The following is a 21,197-nucleotide window of genomic DNA, read 5'->3' as shown; positions in this document are numbered from 1 at the left end:
TTGTAATAATTGTATAAATAATGTCAATCCATTCGTGACTGCGTATTAGACTGGCCAGTTGGACACGTATTGGACGGTGACGTCATTTGTTTACTCTTGAACATCCTCAAAAATCAAACATTTCTGCTAATTTGAGCTCAGTTTCAATGTACTTTTCATTGTGAAACCAACCAAAATCATCTCTATTTCTGTAATGTGTGTTCCATTCTGTCAAATGAGACCAAGAAAATGAGAATACAACATAAATACCATATGAAAATACACCTCAAAGTTGGCATTTTAAACCAAAAACACAGAGTTTTTTTTCTCATTATGCACTGCGTGCTGCAGGATTTTTTTATACTGTGCACACTGAACATGCAGACCCATTCTCTCACATGTAGGCCTACCAGCTTTCTCCTGCTAAATTTGAAGCTGCTACAATTTTGGCATAATACTACAACACCAACACTGGCTTTCAAGCTGTAGTACTATGGCACCGACAGTGAAAGGGTTAATATATGTTAGTGTGAACATGCTATGTTTCATTTTATAGCGATTTTTGTTTTACAGCAGTAGCCCAGAACCTAACCTACGGTATAAGTGGGGCCCACCTGTGGACGAATGGATCAGGAAAATACAGTACTGTGGCTTCAGAATTATTTATACCTTTAATGTACTTTAAGTTGATTTAGTGGTATAACTGTATCTGAGTGAGAGATCCATGATGAAACAAGTGAGATATCCAGGATAAAACAAGTGAGATATCCAGGATGAGACAGGTGAGATATTCAGGATGCGACAGGTGAGATATTCAGGATGAGACAGGCGAGAGAGCCAGGATGAGACAGGCGAGAGAGCCGTCATGAGACAGGCGAGAGAGCCAGGGTGAGACAGGCGAGAGAGCCAGGGTGAGACAGGCGAGAGAGCCAGGGTGAGACAGGCGAGAGAGCCAGGGTGAGACAGGCGAGAGAGCCAGGGTGAGACAGGCGAGAGAGCCAGGGTGAGACAGGCGAGAGAGCCAGGGTGAGACAGGCGAGAGAGCCAGGGTGAGACAGGCGAGAGAGCCAGGGTGAGACAGGCGAGAGAGCCAGGGTGAGACAGGCGAGAGAGCCAGGGTGAGACAGGCGAGAGAGCCAGGGTGAGACAGGCGAGAGAGCCAGGGTGAGACAGGCGAGAGAGCCTGGGTGAGACAGGCGAGAGAGCCAGGGTGAGACAGGCGAGAGAGCCAGGGTGAGACAGGCGAGAGAGCCAGGGTGAGACAGGCGAGAGAGCCAGGGTGAGACAGGCGAGAGAGCCAGGGTGAGACAGGCGAGAGAGCCAGGGTGAGACAGGCGAGAGAGCCAGGGTGAGACAGGCGAGAGAGCCAGGGTGAGACAGGCGAGAGAGCCAGGGTGAGACAGGCGAGAGAGCCAGGGTGAGACAGGCGAGAGAGCCAGGGTGAGACAGGCGAGAGAGCCAGGGTGAGACAGGCGAGAGAGCCAGGGTGAGACAGGCGAGAGAGCCAGGGTGAGACAGGCGAGAGAGCCAGGGTGAGACAGGCGAGAGAGCCAGGGTGAGACAGGCGAGAGAGCCAGGGTGAGACAGGCGAGAGAGCCAGGGTGAGACAGGCGAGAGAGCCAGGGTGAGACAGGCGAGAGAGCCAGGGTGAGACAGGCGAGAGAGCCAGGGTGAGACAGGGGAGAGAGCCAGGGTGAGACAGGGGAGAGAGCCAGGGTGAGACAGCGGAGAGAGCCAGGGTGAGACAGGGGAGAGAGCCAGGGTGAGACAGGGGAGAGAGCCAGGGTGAGACAGGGGAGAGAGCCAGGGTGAGACAGGGGAGAGAGGCAGGGTGAGACAGGCGAGAGAGGCAGGGTGAGACAGGCGAGAGAGGCAGGGTGAGACAGGCGAGAGAGGCAGGGTGAGACAGGCGAGAGAGGCAGGGTGAGACAGGCGAGAGAGGCAGGATGAGACAGGCAAGAGAACCAGGAAGAGAGCCAGGATGAGACGAGCGAGAGAGCCAGGATGAGACGAGCGAGAGAGCCAGGATGAGACGAGCGAGAGAGCCAGGATGAGACGAGCGAGAGAGCCAGGATGAGACGAGCGAGAGAGCCAGGATGAGACGAGCGAGAGAGCCAGGATGAGACGAGCGAGAGAGCCAGGATGAGACGAGCGAGAGAGCCAGGATGAGACGAGCGAGAGAGCCAGGATGAGACGAGCGAGAGAGCCAGGATGAGACGAGCGAGAGAGCCAGGATGAGACGAGCGAGAGAGCCAGGATGAGACGAGCGAGAGAGCCAGGATGAGACGAGCGAGAGAGCCAGGATGAGACGAGCGAGAGAGCCAGGATGAGACGAGCGAGAGAGCCAGGATGAGACGAGCGAGAGAGCCAGGATGAGACGAGCGAGAGAGCCAGGATGAGACGAGCGAGAGAGCCAGGATGAGACGAGCGAGAGAGCCAGGATGAGACGAGCGAGAGAGGCAGGATGAGACAGGCGAGAGAGGCAGGATGAGTCAGGCGAGAGAGGCAGGATGAGTCAGGCGAGAGAGGCAGGATGAGACAGACGAGAGAGGCAGGAAGAGACAAGCAAGAGAACCAGGAAGAGAGCAAGGATGAGACGAGCGAGAGAGCTGGAATGAGACGAGCGAGAGAGCCAGGATGAGATGTGAGAGCTGTTTGGTGTCATGGTTTGGAATGACAATATTTTATTTTCACTGGAAACGTCCAATATTTCCACTGACCCCTGGATCAACCTCAAGTTCTGTGACCCTCTGCAACAGGGAGTAAACTGCTGTCACAGCAATGACTATGTAATGTAAACACAATTATGTCAGTGAAAACAATAAATGTAAAAAAAAAAATGAAAAACTTTAGGAGAGTGTTTTTTTCTTTTTTGGGTCACCCTGCCTCTGTGGGAGATGGACAGTGTGTTAGAAAATGACAGTTCTGGAAACATTTCTATTTTTGTGGGAAGAGTGTAGATTAACCCCTTGAGTGTCTGTGCTGTAGTTCTATGCCACGAGCTCAGCTCACTCAGATAAGCTGTGAGTGGTAAATTTGGGCCTAGATATGAGAGAATGGGTCTATGCAGTAAGTGTGCACCATATAAAAAAAATACTGTAGCACACAGTGCATAATGAGAAAAAAAACTGCAACCATGTTTTTGGCTTAAGGGAAGGATGTAAGTTGAGGAGAGAAGTCAAGTGTATATAGTGTCAGGTCTGGCAAACCAGTTATTGAAGCTGTGTTGACCATCAATCTTACACAGACAAGAGGATATTGGGCCAACATTTCTTCCTTCCCCCTCACCCCCTTAAAAATAATAATTAGTTCCTAAACCTCTTTACAGAGGCAGTAAATCTTGAGCACGGTGCCTAAAACCCTGCTTCTGATCCTTAGTTCATTAGAATATTAATAATCATTTTCAAGTTTATTCCAATGTTTCACATTATAAAAATTAGATTTTTCCTTAGATGTATTGACCTCTCTCATACTTTCAGGTGGTGATGTCTGATGAGGTTCCATTTCATATTGGAGGCCGACCTTTCAAGCTGCTCCTTGATATTTTCCTCTACAATGACCTCTCTGTTAAAAATTTCATTAAAGGGCTCAAAGTAAGTATATTAAAAACTCATTTTATTTTGGGAATGTGTATGTATAATGGTAGGATTGCTGGTGTCTTTTCTGTCTCATAAACATTCAAGATTTCCGGTACGTCTTTCTACTTCTACTTACACTTAGGTCACACTACACATACATAAACAAGCATATATATACACATGCCCCTTTGGGTTTTCTTCTGTTTCCTTACTAGTTCTTGTTCTTGTTTATTTCTTATTATCTCCATGGGGAAGTGGAACAGAATTCTTCCTCTATGAGTCATTCATGTTGTAAGAGGCGACTAAAATGCCGGAAGCAAAGGGCTAGAGACCCCTTCTCCTGTATATATTACTAAATTTAAAAAGAGAAACTTAAGTTTTTCCTTTTGGGCCACCCTGCCTCAGTGGGATATGGCCAGTTTGTTGAAAGAAGAAGAATGTGTATGTAATCAACTTTATTTTAGAATGAAATAATCATAAAAATTGTAATTTTGGGAGGAAAAAAAAACTGCTAATTGCCAACATGTATTTTTGCTGACAGGAAGAACAAAATGAAAAACATACTTAGAAATATGATAGAAACAAGCTGATTACATCAAAATGTTGCCAGAATTTTGCACTATTTTTCGGTAAGAAAACATTTTTTTCCATAATTTTTTAATTTTAATGTCCTGATCTCTGAAAAAAGGCTTGCCCCTCCCTTAAAACATAGATCAATGTTTTATTTTTTCTGCCTTCAAATTTGGCACGATTGGCTTGAGATGCCTAGTCAGTATAGAATAGGTCTTAACACTTGGTGTGCACGGTATTTGAAAAAAATCTGGGACCAGAGATGCCTAGTCAGTATAGAATAGGTCTTAACACTTGGTGTGCACGGTATTTGAAAAAAATCTGGGACCAGAGATGCCTAGTCAGTATAGAATAGGTCTTAACACTTGGTGTGCACGGTATTTGAAAAAAATCTGGGACCACTTAATACCTTGTGGAAGCACCAGTTCAATCGAGTGCCAGCTAGAGTAAACGGCATGGCAAACACCAGGGATTCACTGATATCATGTTGTATTAACACTCCCCTCTTAAGAGGAAAGAGATGTTGACCCTGAGTTTAGTGACTTTGAGATAGATGTGGCCACAAGTGGTTGAGGAAATATCAAAAACCTCGATAATAACCCATGTGCAACATTTGTGCCACATCCTTTCAGTTTTGATACCACTGGTAGTGTCATCCTGCCAGAATGTCTTATAACCTTTGCCCTAAGTAAAGAGTGATGATTCTGGAACGTGTAATGCGTGTTTGCCAGGCCGGCTGGCTGATTGGCTGTCTCTATTTCTGTCTGTATCTATCTGTCCCTTTCTATCCCTGTCTCTGTATCTCTGTCTATCTCTTTTTCTATCTCACGGGTACACATAAGCACAGTTATTATACACAGTGTAAATTACCTAGGATAACCTAAAAAATCCGAAGTGCTATACTGGCAAGTAATATGCATTTTCATTTGTTCAGGAATCATACATGACGACTCTGCATCCTGTGTAATACCTATTTGTTCATGAAAGGCTCTCTCTGAGACAGAGAGAGAGAAGCAGACAGAGAGACAGGAAGACAAGGACACATAGGTAGACACAAAGACAGTTAAGCAGAGATATAGACAGACAGACAGACATGTTTGTTTAACAGTGTAAGAAAGTTTATTCAGGTATACACAAATACAGTTACATAGATTATCATACATAGCAGCATGTGTAGAGAACCTAGGATAACCCAAAAAAAGTCAGGGTGACTTATTTCCATTGGGGTCCTTTTGTTGCCTTATCAATAATATTACATTAATATAAAAATCAAATGTGGCAGATAAGAAATTATATAAAAATGACACAAAACAAATTGTAGATAAATGGTTCAGAGAATCAACAAGTTAATAAATTAGACACATGTGCAACACTTGGGTATCTTTATTGAGGAAACGTTTCGCCACACAGTGGCTTCATCAGTCCATACAAAGGAGAATGGTGAAGAACAGGAGGAGATTGAGGTAATCAGTCCCTCAGCCTTGAGTCGATGTAGTCATTCCATCAATCTTGAAAAGAATACATCATATGTGTGAAGAAGTGGCTTGTATACTGTAGGCAGGAGAGGTGCAGCAGTCATAGGTGGTATCACATTTCACCAATGTGGAAGTAGGTCATGCCCAATCTTCGGGCATGACCTACTTCCACAGTGAAGCTCTTGCCTCCTAATATCACTCCTCTCAACCAGCAAATGCATCAGCAGATCATTGCAAACTTCAAAAAACTGTACACCAAAGCAATGTTTCAAAGGTGCTTTGACATAACCTCGAACTCTGAATTGACCCTAAGAGAGTTCTGGAGGGATCACTTCAGTATCTTCCATTGTATAAGCCTTATAGATAAGATTTGGCAGGGAGTGACTTCCAGGACGTTGAACTCTGCTTGGAGAAAATTGCTGTCAGATTGTGTCCAAGAGAGGAATTGAAGGGTTTGGGGTTGGATGTGAAGATGAGTTGGTGGAGGACCACAGGGAAGAGCTAACCACTAATGAGCTGCAAGAGTTTCATCTGCAACACTAACAGACCACAGCTGAGGAAATTGCTTCAGAGGAGAAGGAAGAGAGATGGAAGAAGGTGCCTTCTTCGGAGATTAAGGAGAGTTGTGCTATGTGGAGTAGGGTGCATTCATTTGTAGAGGAACATCACCCTGAGAAAGCTGTTGCAATCCGTGCCGGTGACTTTTATAATGACAGTGCCGTGTCCCATTTTAGGGACATTTTGTGTGACAGGGGTCCAGTGACTCAAGTTGGTCCTAGTGGCATTAAAAAACATAGAAGGGAAGTGATCCCAGATAAGGACTTGGTACCTAGAGTCCTTATGAAGGGGGATTCCCTTTCCAAAGAATAACCTCTCTTCCCTCTTCCTTCCTCCCTGTCTTTCATCCATCAACAACAGTCCTCAATACAGGTAAGTGTCATGTTGAATGTTCATTCTTTTGTGCATGTAAATCTATCTTTAAGGTAAAAAATTTTTTTGTTAATACTTCTGGGTGTCTGGAACAGATTAATTGGATTTACATTATTTCTTTTGGGGAAATAATTTCAGTTTTTGCCGGTCTCTCTGGAATGGATTAAACACGAAAACCGAGGGTCCACTGTAATGTAAATCCAATTAATCCGTTCCAGACACCCAAAAGTATTAACAAATAATTTTTTTAGAGATTAAATATAGATTTACATGCAGAAAAGAATGACAAATCAATATAAAGCAATAATAACATCACACTTACCTTTATTGAAGCCTCTTGTTGGTGTATGGAAGATGGGAGGAGGGGAGAGGGAGAAGTTTCTATTGTTTGGAAGGGAAATTCCCTTCCATAAAGACTTTAGGTACCGAGTCCTTATCCCGGGTTACTTCCCTTCTTTGTTTTTTAATGGCACTAGGACCAGCTTGAGAGTCACTGGACCCCTGTTGCTCAAAAAATTGATCCAGAGAGCTCGGTTTCTGGTGTCTCTTTGTTAGGGTGATGTTCCTCCACAAAAGTTTGCACCTCATTCCACTTTGCACAAATGTCCTTAATCACTGAAGAAGGCACCTTCTCCCCTCTCTCTTCCTTCTCCTCTGAAGCAATTTCCTCAGCTGTCATTTATTGCTGTTGCAGATGAAGCTTTTGTAGCTCTAGAGTGGTTAGCTCTTCGCTGTGGTCCTCCACCAACTCTTCCAAATCCTCGCCACTCACATCCAACCCCGTGGAATTCCCCAATGTCACAATACATTCCACAACCTTCTTTATCAAAGGGCTAGCACTAGGAGCTTTTTTTGGCCCATGGTGGCTTATTTAGCAATTGCAAGCACAAAAAACAATGGATTGTTATGACATGTTTTGTATGAACGAGGCGGTGATGCTCACATGCCGAGAAACAATGTCAGACTGACTGAATGCATCTCTGGGAGGCCTTGTGCGTGCGGGGCCACTGGGACACATTCCCTACGACCCCCGAATTCCAAGGGAAATCACGAAAACCAAGGCTGTATTATGACGAAAAAAGTTGCTGATAACCAAAATTCACAAAAACTGAGACTCGCGAAAACCAAGGGTCCACTGTATTGCCCCAATAACAGATATTGGTAGGGACTTGTCCCTCTGTGGTGGGAAAGCCAGACAGGCATTGCCAAATAGCAGTAGGTTGTGCCAGGATTTGTTTGCAGGAGCATCGTTGACTTTCTTCAAGAGGTCAGTGAATTTGCTAGCAGCTTGAGGGCGAGCTGCTTTGGGGATGTGTGTCAGTGTCCTGGTGGTTGTTAATTCGATCGCAAATTTTAGGTCCTCTGTAGAGGTGAAGTTGCAGTAGCTGTCAGCTCTGTCTGCTGGGAGGGGCTATTGATTGTTCCCACTTGGAGCCCTCTGGGAGCTAACACATCCATTATGTGCATGGTTGTTGAGATTTGAGGGATTGAGTGTACATCCCCTCTGGCACACCTGACAGTTGCCTCATGGACGAGTTCCACGGTTTGCTCTGTCATGGAAGTTCCTGGGAACCTGGCACATATTGTGACATTGCTGACATCGTGGGCATGGGAGGGCACCAGTGTGATGAACTGGTGCTATTTTAGTACCTAATATTAGTGTCAGAACAAAGATTGGCTATAAAATCACAAGAACTACTATGAATTGTATTTTTTTTTTCAACAAACCAGCTGTATCCTACCAAGGCAAGGTGGCCCAAAAAGAAAAACAAAAGTTTTTCTTTTTAAATTTAGTAATTTGTACAGGAGAAGGGGTTACTAGCCCCTTGCTCCTGGCATTTTAGTTGCCTCTTACAACATGCATGGCTTACAGAGGAAGAATTCTGTCCCACTTCAGTATGGAGATAAGAGGAAATAAACAAGAACAAGAACTAGAAAGAAAATAGAAGAAAACCCAGAGAGCGTGTATATATATGCTTATATGTGTATGTGTAGCGTGACCTAAGTGTAAGAAGTAGCAAGACATACCTGAAATCTTGCATGTTTATGAGATGGATAAAAGACAACAGCAATCCTACCATAAGGGAGGTAGTAGAGCACTAGCTAAAAATTACAGACCAGTAGCCCTAACTTCTCACATCATAAAAATCTTTGAAAGAGTGATGAGACGGCAGGTTACAAATTTCATGGAGCAGCACAATCAACATAACCCGAATCAGCATGGTTTTAGAGCAGGATGATCATGTCTGTCACAGCTGCTGAACCATTATGACAATTACGGAGGCACTGGAAGACAACCAAAACGCAGATGTGATTTACACAGATTTTGCAAAGGCGTTTGACAAGTGCGATCATGGAGTGATAGCGCACAAAATGAAGGCCATGGGCATTACGGGGAAGGTAGGCAGATGGATTTTCAGTTTCCTGACCCACAGAACATAAAAAGTAGTAGTGAACAGGGCAAGATCCAGTATCAGCGAGGTCAAAAGCTCAGTGACCCAAGGCACTGTCCTGGCACCTCTGCTGTTCCTCATCCTCATAGCAGACATAGACAAAAACACCTGGTACACTTTTGTATCATCATTTGCAGATGACACTAAAATAAGCATGAAAGTCAGTACGGTAGAGGACACTGAAAAAGTACAGGAAGACATAGACAGGGTTTTCCAGTGGGCAGTGGAAAACAACATGACGTTCAGTGGTGATATGTTCCAGCTGCTTAGGTATGGAAAGAATGAAGAACTCAAACGGAGCACTATATACAAAACTCAAGAGGGTCACCAAATAGAAAGTAAGGAACACGTAAAAGACCTGGGAATAATTATGTCAGCCGACCTTTCTTTTAAAGACCATAACAAGACAAAGATCATGACAGCCAGGAAAATGACTGGGTGGGTATTGAGAGCTTTCAAAACAAGGGAAATAATGCCGATGGTGACACTCTTCAAATCGCTAGTGCTCCCTCACTTAGAATATTGCTCAGTGCTGACGGCCCCGTTCAGGGCAGGAGAAATATCGGAGCTGGAACAAATACAGAGATTGTTTACGGCTCACATTGAGCCAGTAAAGCACCTAAACTACTGGGAACGCCTGCAAGTCTTGAACATGTACTCACTGGAGCGGAGAAGAGAGAGGTACGTGGTATATATACCTGGAAAGTACTCAAGGGCTTGGTCCCAAATCTGCACACTGCCATAACATACTGGAGTGAGAAATATGGGAGGAAGTGTAAAATAAACCCAGTGAGGAGCAGGGGTGTGGTGGGGACAATAAGGGAACACTGTATCAACATCCGGGGTCCCAGACTTTTCAACATGTTACCAGAAGATATCAGAAACACTGCTGGAACCAGTGTTGAAGCCTTCAAGAGGAAACTAGACAAGTATCTTCACCAGGTGTTAGATCAACCAGGCTGTCATGGATATGTGGGGCAGCGGGCCTCCAGCAGCAACAACCTGGTTGACTAGGCAAGCACCAGAGGAGCCTGGCCCATGGCCGGGCTCAAGAGAGTAGATATACTCTTGAAATTCTTCAAAGGTATATCAAAGGTATATATCATGTAACACAATTACAGGTTTCTGTTTTACACTCACTTGGCAGGACAGTAGTACCTCCCTGGGCAGTTGTTGTCTACCAACCTACTACCTACATAAATTGTAATTATCAGAACATAAAAATTATATGAATTTGAAAAATGAGAAAAAATGTATATGGGCAGCACTTCTGCAAGTGGCAGAACTCAATATTGCTGTCAGGTGAGCATCCAGCCAACATCGTGGCCTGATATCTCGGTAAGTCATGATCCTCATTTTTTTTTTTTTTGGGGGGGGGGGGGTCTTATGTTGCAAATTATGCCCTTGCCCAATATTTTGTATATGAGATATATTCCAGTAGGATATTGCTCTATATTTTATTATAAATATGTTAATGCTAATACTTATTGTATTATATTGTTTTGTTAGGCATTAATATTAAGCGATTTTCATGTAGTGGGAAACCATTAAGATAAGATAAGATTTCGTTCGGATTTTTAACCCCGGAGGGTTAGCCACCCAGGATAACCCAAGAAAGTCAGTGCGTCATTGAGGACTGTCTAACTTATTTCCATTGGGGTCCTTAATCTTGTCCCCAGGATGCGACCCACACCAGTCAACTAACACCCAGGTACCTATTTGCTGCTAGGTGAACAGGACAACAGGTGTAAGGAAACGTGTCGAAATGTTTCCACCCGCCGGGAATCGAACCCGGGTCCTCCGTGTGTTAGTGCTGGTTACTAGTTCAGGTACTGGTCTGTCTCCCTCAGTCACGTGATCCAACCTGACGTCAGCTCACCGCGCACTGGTACAGTCAGTAGGTTCACACACTCACTCCCAAGTAGTACTCTGCCTTGTACACCCACACCTAGTCCTATCTGATTTCTAGATTTCTCTATTCATATACATATCCCTTGCACAGGATTATCAATAAAACTTCCTGTATGGATAATTTGGATTTAATGTCTTTGTGAAGACATTGATGAGTATATCAGTTACTTCATGTCATATATTGATTGCCTAACTCTACAAATGAGAATTATGTCTTCCCAGTAAACTCTTGTGTCGTAACAATAGCTGTGTACCCTTTATGTATAAAGGAAAAAGATAAGTAATTTTATTGCTTTATATTAAGATTATGGTTCATAGAGATATGAAGATCCTATCTAAGTTTTATTGTTATTAAAGACATGGACTTTACAGAAAGAAAAGTTAACAAAGTCCTTGGTTAAGAAGGCTATATTTGCAGTGCTAAAACCTTGTTGCTATTGGAGTTCTCCCCTAGACAATAGCCAACATAGCAACTGATACCCCATCAAGGATCAGTGACCTAATGTTAAACACTCCATACTGCAACATCTTATTACACAAAAAATTGCCCTCTTTATTTATTTATTTATTTTTTCTTTTTTTCAAAATATTTGGAGTGCTTGCAGCGGCAATATAGATCTATGTTTGGACAGTTAACAGGTTAAAATATGGCACTGGTCGTCCTTCCCTTATGCAACTGTTGTACAAAAATGGCAAAGAAGCGGTAGAAGCTCCTTACATAATGAACAATGGCTCAATTGAAAGCCACAGAAAATGTGGGACACTGAAAAGAGGAAGCTGCATAAGTGAGGCCTTCCTTTACTAGGCTTACATAAAACTTACTGTACTTACTTTCTTAAAATGTGGTCAATTGTGGAGAAAAGTTTGGATTGATTTTGACCTGTGTGGGTCCCAATTTGCATTTTTTTGGAAACCGGAAAAGTTAAAATACTGCTTTTCAAGCAATAATTTGTGGGTGTCGCATCTGATTATCTTTAATTTGTAGATGTTTCACCATCCGGTGACTTTGTGAAGACTAGAATAAGTAAGTAAGTAAGTTTATTCAGGTATACACAAATACAGTTACATAGAATAATCATACATAGCATATGTGTAGAGAACCTGGGATAACCCAAAAAAGTCAGACAGAGTGACTTATTTCCATTGGGGTCCTTTTTACCTTATTATTATAATATAAAGCTTATAATATTTTCTTATTATCTACAATGAAGATAACATCTTATTATCATACTAAAAAGACTATCTACTACACGAGGGTCATTAACCCTTTGACTGTCGCAACCCCCAATCCTGAGGTGTCTCCTGGTGTCGCAAAATTTAAAAAAAAAAAAAAAAAATTTTCTTATGAAATGATAGAGAATCTTTTCCCGATTGTAATGACACCAAAAAAACGAAATTTGATGGAAAACTGACGGAATTATGCTCTCGCGAAGTTAGCGACCTCGGCGCTGTTTACAAATCGGCGATTTCGCCCACTTTGAGCCCTATTTTCGGCTAATTCCATTGTTCCAGTCGCCCAAACTCATAGCTATTTCTTTAGAACTTCATTTTTTCTATCGATTGAATACAAGAAACTGCCCATTTACTGATTTCAACTACCTAATAATGTGGTCAGAAATTTGCAATTTGGCCAATTTCACGAAAACTAAAAAATATGACAATTTCAAAATAAGGTCCAGAATGAACAATGCAGACATTCCTGGCTCTAAAATAACGTTTTCTTTGTTCATCAGTCACGTCTCCAGGCCCTTCTGATATTACTCTTGCTTTCTATTTTGAATTTTTATTCAAACAAAAAATATTAGACTTACTATTATGCAGACTACTGCAATGCTGTAATAACTGTATAAATAACATCAACCCATTCATGACTACATATTAGAATGGCTAGTTGGACATTTATTGGACAATGGCATCATTTGTTTACTTTTGAACATTGGCAAAAATCAAACATTTCCCCTACTTTGAGCTCCATTTCTAGGTTCTTTTTATAGTAAAATCAATCAAAATCACCTCTATTTCTGTAATATGTTTTCCATTCTATCAAATGAGACCAAGAAAACGAGAATACAACCATAAATACTATACGAAAATAGACCACAAAGTCGGCATTTTAATTAAAAAAAACGGTCGGAGTTTTTTTTTTCTCATTATGCACTGCGTGCCCCAGGATTTTTTTTATATGGTGCACACTGACCACACAGACCCATTCTCTCACATGTGGGCCTACCAGCTTTCTCCTGCTTGATTTGAAGCCGCTAGAATTTATGAGTATATATACGTCAAACACGGCACCTCGTAAAACGTATATATACGGCCGCGACAGTCAAAGGGTTAAGACTATCTACAATACGAGGGTCATTACTAGGAATAAGGTAAAATTTACACGTATGTTAGCTAAAAAATAGAAAATCATTCCCCTCCCTTTCTGTAGCTACATTTATCAGACACCTTTTGGCACTCTTCTTGAACTGGTTCATGCTATGACTGGCTTTGACATGTGCAGGCAGTCTGTTCCATTCCTTTATTGCTGTACAATAAAAGGTGTTTGACGCCTGGCCAATGACTGTGGGTACTACAAAGTTGTGCTCTCTCCCCCTAGTACTATGATTGCTTTGGTTCCCAACCTTGACAAAATTGACAGCAAGATATTCTGGACATTGTTTGTGAGCAATTTTATAAACATGATTTATCTTCAGTTGTTTTACTCTGTCTTCAACATTCAGCATATCCAACTGCTGTAATTCATCCTGGCCTACATGTTCTCTTGGTCCCAGCCCCAGGATGAATCTTACAATTTTGTTCTGGGTGATTTGCAGTCTATCTTTCAGTTTTTTTGTCAAGGCAGAGTACCAGGAAGAGCAAGCGTAATCCATATGGCATTGTATAAGGGCTAGACATGGGTCCTGTGAGCCTCAGTAGGTAGACACTGTGCTTGTCTATACAGGAACTTCAGTCTGGCATTCGCTTTCTTTACTACACTGTTCCCTATCAATTCTCCTGACATGCATGGGTCAAAGGGGATTCCCAGATATTTTACTGATGAAACCAAAGTGATGGGCTCCCCATTACACTGAACATTAAAATTATTTACCCTTCTCAGTTTATGTTTCGTGCCAAAGAGAATGGCTTCAGTTTTCCCTAGGTGTAATGATAGTTTGTTGTCTACTAACCATAGGTGATGAGCATTGCAGTCTCATCACCTACTCCTAAGCTGAGGGATTGATTACCTCATCTTTTGTATATATTTCTACAGTCTTCACATTATGCACCCTTATATTGATAGTCACTGGATGGCAAAATGTCTACAAATTAAAGATACCCAGAAGTTGCACATATGTACGTATGTCTATTTCTTCAACAAGGTAAGTGGTGCATGGGTCATTGCAGTGGTGTGAGGTTGGTAGGTCATAGGAGTAGCATAAGGTTTGCTGATCATTGTAGTTCTCTGAGCTGTTATATAGAAAGACAGTCTAGAACTTTCTTGGCAGGAGGTTCATTTATATTATAGAAACTGTTGTTCAGGTTGAAGTGACAGGAAATGCCAATGAAAGCTGATATTAGGAGTCTGTCTCTGAGGGTGTCTTCTTTCTTGATAATGAGTAGTGCATCCTGGTACTCATTACCACAAGCATATGAAAAATTATATACTATTCTTATTTTCATTACCTGTAATCATAATCCAACCTGTAATCCTTAAAAAATTAAGTTTGATAAATGTCTTAGAAAATGTGGTGATATGCTAAGCAGTTCTCTTGTGTTCCTTGCAATTCCTAAATTTAGTGTTTATGGCTCCTTAGAGACTGTATATATAAGTAATCAATCAATTATTGCCTTTTTTACTCCTAAGATAGGTGTAAGTTTGCCTGAAATGCTCTGCATAATAGTGGATTTTCTGAATGCACAACTAATGTCATCCATCTCTATACAAACATTGTATCATGCTGAAATTAAGAATATGAATATGATTGTACATACTTACTAAATGAGAGAGAGAGAGAGCATTGTGCTGTACATGTTTTATATAATATTTTATGTTTACGTGGGTAGTAGGTTGGTAGACAGCAGCCACCCAGGGAGGTACTACCATCCTCCCAAGTGTATGTAAAATGGAAGCCTGTAATTGTTTTACATGATGGTAGGATTGCTGGTGTCTTTCTTTCTGTCTCATAAACGTGCAAGATTTCAAGTACGTCTTGCTACTTCTACTTATACTTAGGTCACACTATGCATACATGTACAAGCATATATGTACCCACTTCTCTGGGTTTTCTTCTATTTTCTTGCTAGTTCTTGTTCTTGTTTCTTTCCTCTTATCTCCATGGGGAAGTGGAATAGAATTCTTTCTCTGTAAGCTATGCGTGTTATAAGAGGCAACTTAAATGCCGAGAGCAAGGGCCTAATAACCCCTTCTCCTGTATACCGTATTAAAGTTATGAACAGAAACTTTTGTTTTTCATTTTGGGCCACCCTGCCTCAGTGGGATATAGCCGGTTTGTTGAAAGACGAATTTTATATTTGCTACTGACAGAACAGATTTGCTCATTACTATAATATCTTGGCTTGAAGTCAGTAAGTTATAAAAAACATTTAAGCCAGGTCATTAAAAGCCACTCAGCATGCAGAAATTATAGCTAACCATTTGTAAACTTAGCTTTCAGATTCAGAGGTAAACAGAGTAAGTTATTGCTCTCATACCTGTAATTCATTTCTTTATAAAGTCCTGCATAATTCTGGTAAGATTTGATATGCCAAGTTTGCATATTAGTATGTGATAATTTGTGAATGTTATGAAACCTATAGGATGACTACACTGTACAGACATTGGAGAAAAGCAGTGCAGATATAATCTGTGTTCTACAAAATAAAACATGAATTTTGTTGCTTTTATGCATATTGTAGCTAAAATTTTATATGCACAAGACAAGTCTGTGGTAATGGGGTACAAGGTTTATATACCACCATCTTAAATCTTTTGGCTTACATAGCAGCCACAACTAATTCAATATATTTTTAGACTTTTTACTGGTTAACCGGACTTGAGTTCTGGAGGTGGGAAGTACAGTGCTTGCACTCTAAAGGAAGGGTTTGGGATATTGGCTGTTTAGAGTGACATCTAAACTGTTGCATCTGTGTGCCACTGGCCAAACATTAATAATGTCAATGACAGTGAAAATATTTCTTTTCCAGGTCACTCTGCCTCAGTTAGGAGATGGCCAGTGTTAGAAAAAAAAAAAAAAAGCAGAAAACACCTCAAATCACTGAAACATCAGAATATGCAAGTGCTTATTTTCTGTAAACACAATATTTTGGTACAGAATCATAAAAATAATTTTGTATTTTATCTTTAATTTTCTGTGTGTGTACTTTTTTATTTTCTTTCAGCTGTGTATGATGCAACATTTTATGAATAACTCATCAGCCTTCCTGTGTTGTCCTGCACCAGAGAGAGCATCAGTAGTGAGGGCCATGACACCAGCACAGCTAGACATCATCCGTAAACTGCCATCTTTCAGATCCTATGTTGAGAGTTGTCCTCCCAAGGAACAAGCAGCTCTTCTGCTTGAGGAGAAAGTATGTAAGGTATGTCTTCCCAAGGAACAAGCAGCTCTTCTTGACGAGAAAGTGTTAAAGGTAACGTGTACAGTTCCTATGGGGGACCTAAATACATGTATATTTTTTTTTATTACTGTAGTAATGTTTCAGTAGCTTTGTATCATATTGCTTTTCCTTAGAAGCACAAATGAATCTGCATGAATGAAATAGAACAAGATGGTTAGGTTAGGTAAGGTTTGTCAGGAAACAGGACAAATATTTCCTGACACAGGTCTTAGTCAGATGATGACTCGTCATTGGAGATTCTGGTCATCCGATGAGGGCTTCTGCTGGCTTACCGGTCTACCCCTTCAAAAATTATGGCCATAATTATAACCATTAAAGAGAAAAAAGGAAAAGGTCACTTATGAGAGGTTTTTACAAAGCAGAAGTTGTATAAGAAGGGCAGAGTATATTGGAGAGTAAAGCAAAGGTGAAGAGAGTGGTGAGAGTGCAAAAGGGGAGCAAATGATAGTGGGCAAGGCACTGTCAGCAGATTTTGCTGAGAATAAAAACAAATTTTGGAGTGAGATAAACAGGTTAAGAAAGCCTAGGGAACAGTTGGATTTGTCAGTTAAAAACAGATTAGGGGAATTAGATGGGGAGCTGGAGGTATTGGGTAGATGGCAGGAACATTTTGAGGAACTTTTAAATGTTGATGAAGTGATGGAAGCAGTAATTTCATGCACTGGCCAGGAAGGTATAACATCTTGTAGGAGTGAAGGAGCCAGATGTGAGTGTGGGGGAGGTGTGTGAGGCATTACATAGAATGAAAGTGGGTAAAGCAGCTGGAACTGACAGAATCATGACAAATGTTAAAAGTAGGGGGGATATAGTATTGGAGTGGTTGGTATTTTTGTTCATTAAATGTATGAAAGAGGGGAAGGTATTTAGGGATTGCCAGAGTGTGTACATAAAATTCCTTTATATAAAGGGAAGGGGGACAAAAGAGATTGTGAAAATTATGGAGGAATAAGTTTACTGAGTTCTAGGTAGTAGGTTGGTAGACAGCAACTGCCCAAATAACTGTTCCTATGTGCACTATTATTCTTCACATCAAGATAGAGTTAAACTGTCTGTTTTCTCATCAATGTTTTTTACGTATTTGTAGTCCAGAGTTCATAGATGAGGAAATATCCAAAATTTATGAAATAGCTAATGATTTGAAATACCCAAGAAACGTAACTGATAAATCTTTTAAAATTGCTGGAAATACTTTTTACAATCCAAAAAGGGACAACCATCCTTATTCAACTAAAAATATGTTGGTTCTCCCTTACCATGAAAACTTGGTTGATATGCCTTCTCTAATTAATACTTTTAATATCAAAGTTGTGTTTAAAAATCTTGATACAGTAAAATAAAACTTTAGAAAAAGAATTCCCCCCAAAATGCTGATGGATGTGTGTATAAGATTCCTTGTAAAATTTGCGATAAAGTTTATTACGGTCAAACTGGTAAAAGTCTCGAACTAAGATTAAAACAACATAAATATAGCATTCCTAAGTTGGTAAACAGCAACCACCCAGGGAGGTACTACCGTCCTGCCAAGTGAGTGTACAACGAAAGCCTGTAATTGTTTTACATGATGGTAGGAGTGCTGGTGTCTTTTGTCTGTCTCATAAACATGCAAGGTTTCAGGTACCTCTTGCTACTTCTACTTACACTTAGGTCTCACTACACATACATGTACAAGCATATATATATACACACACCCCTCTGGGTTTTCTTCTATTATCTTTCTAGTTCTTGTTCTTGTTTATTTTCTCTTATCTCCATGGGGAAGTGGAACAGAATTCTTCCTCCGTAAGCCATGCGTGTTGTAAGAGGCGACTAAAATGCCAGGAGCAGGGGGCTACTAACCCCTTCTCCTGTATATATAACTAAATTTAAAAGGAGAAACTTTCGTTTTTCCTTTTGGGCCACCCCACCTCGGTGGGATACGGCTGGTGCGTTGAAAGAAAGAAAGAAATATAGCATTAAAACTGGACAAGATTCCAATGCTCTATTTATTCATGTGAGAGATTTTAACCATCCAATTGATTTTCAAAAAGTTGAGAAAGTTGTTATCAAGCAAGTCCATGGTCGACAGGAAAATAATTGAATCTTGTTTCATAAAAAGCAGTTTTGACAATAATATGAATATTTCCTTTGGTTTATATAAATTAGATACATTTATAATTAATAGAATTTGGGAAGAATTTAGTAATACATTGGACAAATAATAATTTTAAAATTCTTAATTCTTGGGTAGAATAGTTTGTTCATGGGTTGTGTGAAGGACCAGTCTAGTTGGGCCAGTGGGCCTGCTGCAGTGTTCTCTTTCTTATGAGTCGCACATCAGGTGTTGCTTTGTTGTGGGATGTGATAGTGAGGTGTGGTCTAGACCCTTTATGTGCCTTCCTTGATGCATTACTTTTATTGTTCCTTGATAATGTGAGTAGTCACAAAAGTGCTTGGAATTTCTCTATTCTTTCACGGTGGTTGTTTTGCCAGGAAGGTATACCATCCTTTAGGAGTGAAGAAGAACAGGATGTGAGTGTGGGGGAGGTGCGTGAGGCATTACATAGAATGAAAGAAGTTAAAGCAGCTGGAACTGTTGGGATCATGACAAAAATGTTAAAAGCAGGGGGGATATAGTGTTGGAGTGGTTGGTATTTTTGTTTAATAAATGTATGAAAGAGGGGAAGGTACCTAGGGATTGGCAGAGAGCATGTATAGTCCCTTTATATAAAGGGTAGTAGGTTGGTAGACAGCAACCACCCAGGGAAGTACTACTGTCCTGCCAGATGACTGTGAAACAGAAACCTGTAACTGTTTTACATGATGGTAGGATTGCTGGTGTCTTTTTCTGTCTCATAAACACGCTAGATAACAGGGATATCTTGCTACTCCTACTTACAGTTTGGTCACACTTCACAGACATGCACATGCATATATATATATATACATACATCTAGGTTTTTTCTCCTTTTTCTAAATAGCTCTTGTTCTTCTTTATTTCTTCTATTGTCCATGGGGAAGTGGTAAAGAATCTTCTCTCCGTAAGCCATGCGTGTCGTATAAGGCGACTAAAATACCGGGAGCAATGGGCTAGTAACCCCTTCTCCTGTAAACATTTACTAAAAAAGAGAAGAAGAAAAACTTTATAAAACTGGGATGCTTGAATGTGCGTGGATGTAGTGCGGATGTCAAGAAACAGATGATTGCTGATGTTATGACTGAAAAGAAGTTGGATGTCCTGGTCCTAAGCGAAACAAAGCTGAAGGGGGTAGGGGAGTTTCGCTTGGGAGAAATAAATGGGATTAAACATGGAGTATCTGAGAGAGTTAGAGCTAAGGAAGGGGTAGCAATAATGTTGAAGGATCAGTTATGGAAGGAGAAAAGAAAATGTGAATGTGTAAATTCAAGGATTATGTGGATTAAAGTAAAGGTTGGATGTGAAAAGTGGGTCATAATAAGCGTGTATGCACCTGGAGAAGAGAGGAATGTAGAGGAGAGAGAGAGATTTTGGGAGATGTTAAGTGAATGTATAGGAACCTTTGAACCAAGTGAGAGAGTAATTGTGGTAGGGGGCCTGAATGCTAAAGTAGGAGAAACTTTTAGAGAGGGTGTGGTAGGTAAGTTTGGGGTGCCTGGTGTAAATGATAATGGGAGCCCTTTGATTGAACTTCGTATAGAAAGGGGTTTAGTTATAGGTAATATATATTTTAAGAAAAAGAGGATAAATAAGTATACAAGATATGATGTTGGGCAAAATGACAGTAGTTTGTTGGATTATGTATTGGTGGATAAAAGACTGTTCAGTAGACTTCAGGATGTACATGTTTATAGAGGGGCCACAGATATATCAGATCACTTTTTAGTTGTAGCTACACTGAGAGTAAAAGGTAGATGGGATACAAGGAGAATAGAAGCATTAGGTAAGAGAGAGGTGAAGGTTTATAAACTAAAAGAGGAGGCAGCTAGAGTAAGATATAAACAACTATTGGAGGATAGATGGGCTAATGAGAGCATAGGCAATGGGGTCGAGGAGGTATGGGGTAGGTTTAAAAATGTAGTGTTAGTGTTCAGCAGAAGTTTGTGGTTACAGGAAGGTGGGTGCGGGAGGGAAGAGGAGCGATTGGTGGAATGATGATGTAAAGAGAGTAGTAAGGGAGAAAAAGTTAGCATATGAGAAGTTTTTACAAAGTAGAAGTGATGCAAGGAGGGAAGAGTATATGGAGAAAAAGAGAGAGGTTAAGAGAGTGGTGAAGCAATGTAAAAAGAGAGCATATGAGAGAGTGGGTGAGATGTTATCAACAAATTTTGTAGAAAATAAGAAAAAGTTTTGGAGTGAGATTAACAAGTTAAGGAAGCCTAGAGAACAAATGGATTTGTCAGTTAAAAATAGGAGAGGAGAGTTATTCAATGGAGAGTTTGAGGTATTGGGAAGATGGAGGGAATATTTTGAGGAATTGTTGAATGTTGATGAAGATAGGGAAGCTGTGATTTCGTGTATAGGGCAAGGAGGAATAACATCTTGTAGGGGTGAGGAAGAGCCAGTAGTGAGTGTGGGGGAAGTTCGTGACACAGTAGGTAGAACGAAAGGGGGTAAGGCAGCTGGCATTGATGGGATAAAGATAGAAATGTTAAAAGCAGGTGGGATATAGTTTTGGAGTGGTTGGTGCTATTATTTAATAAATGTATGGAAGAAGATAAGGTAC

At 41.0% G+C, this 21,197-nt stretch overlaps 1 protein-coding gene across 1 annotated transcript in view; it reads left to right on the top strand.

Moving 5' to 3' along the window:
• Positions 1 to 21,197, top strand: part of Orc3 (origin recognition complex subunit 3) — a 92,877-nt gene that overhangs the window by 12,980 nt on the left and 58,700 nt on the right. Inside the window, exons 7-8 of the mRNA XM_070099974.1 lie at positions 3,459 to 3,572; positions 16,282 to 16,479. Coding sequence (XP_069956075.1) covers positions 3,459 to 3,572; positions 16,282 to 16,479 — 312 coding nt within the window. The remainder of the gene's footprint in view (positions 1 to 3,458; positions 3,573 to 16,281; positions 16,480 to 21,197) is intronic.

The sequence above is a fragment of the Cherax quadricarinatus genome, chromosome 71 (assembly GCF_038502225.1).
Source record: "Cherax quadricarinatus isolate ZL_2023a chromosome 71, ASM3850222v1, whole genome shotgun sequence".
Lineage (NCBI taxonomy): Eukaryota > Metazoa > Arthropoda > Malacostraca > Decapoda > Parastacidae > Cherax > Cherax quadricarinatus.
This window is presented reverse-complemented; position numbering and strand designations above follow the sequence as displayed.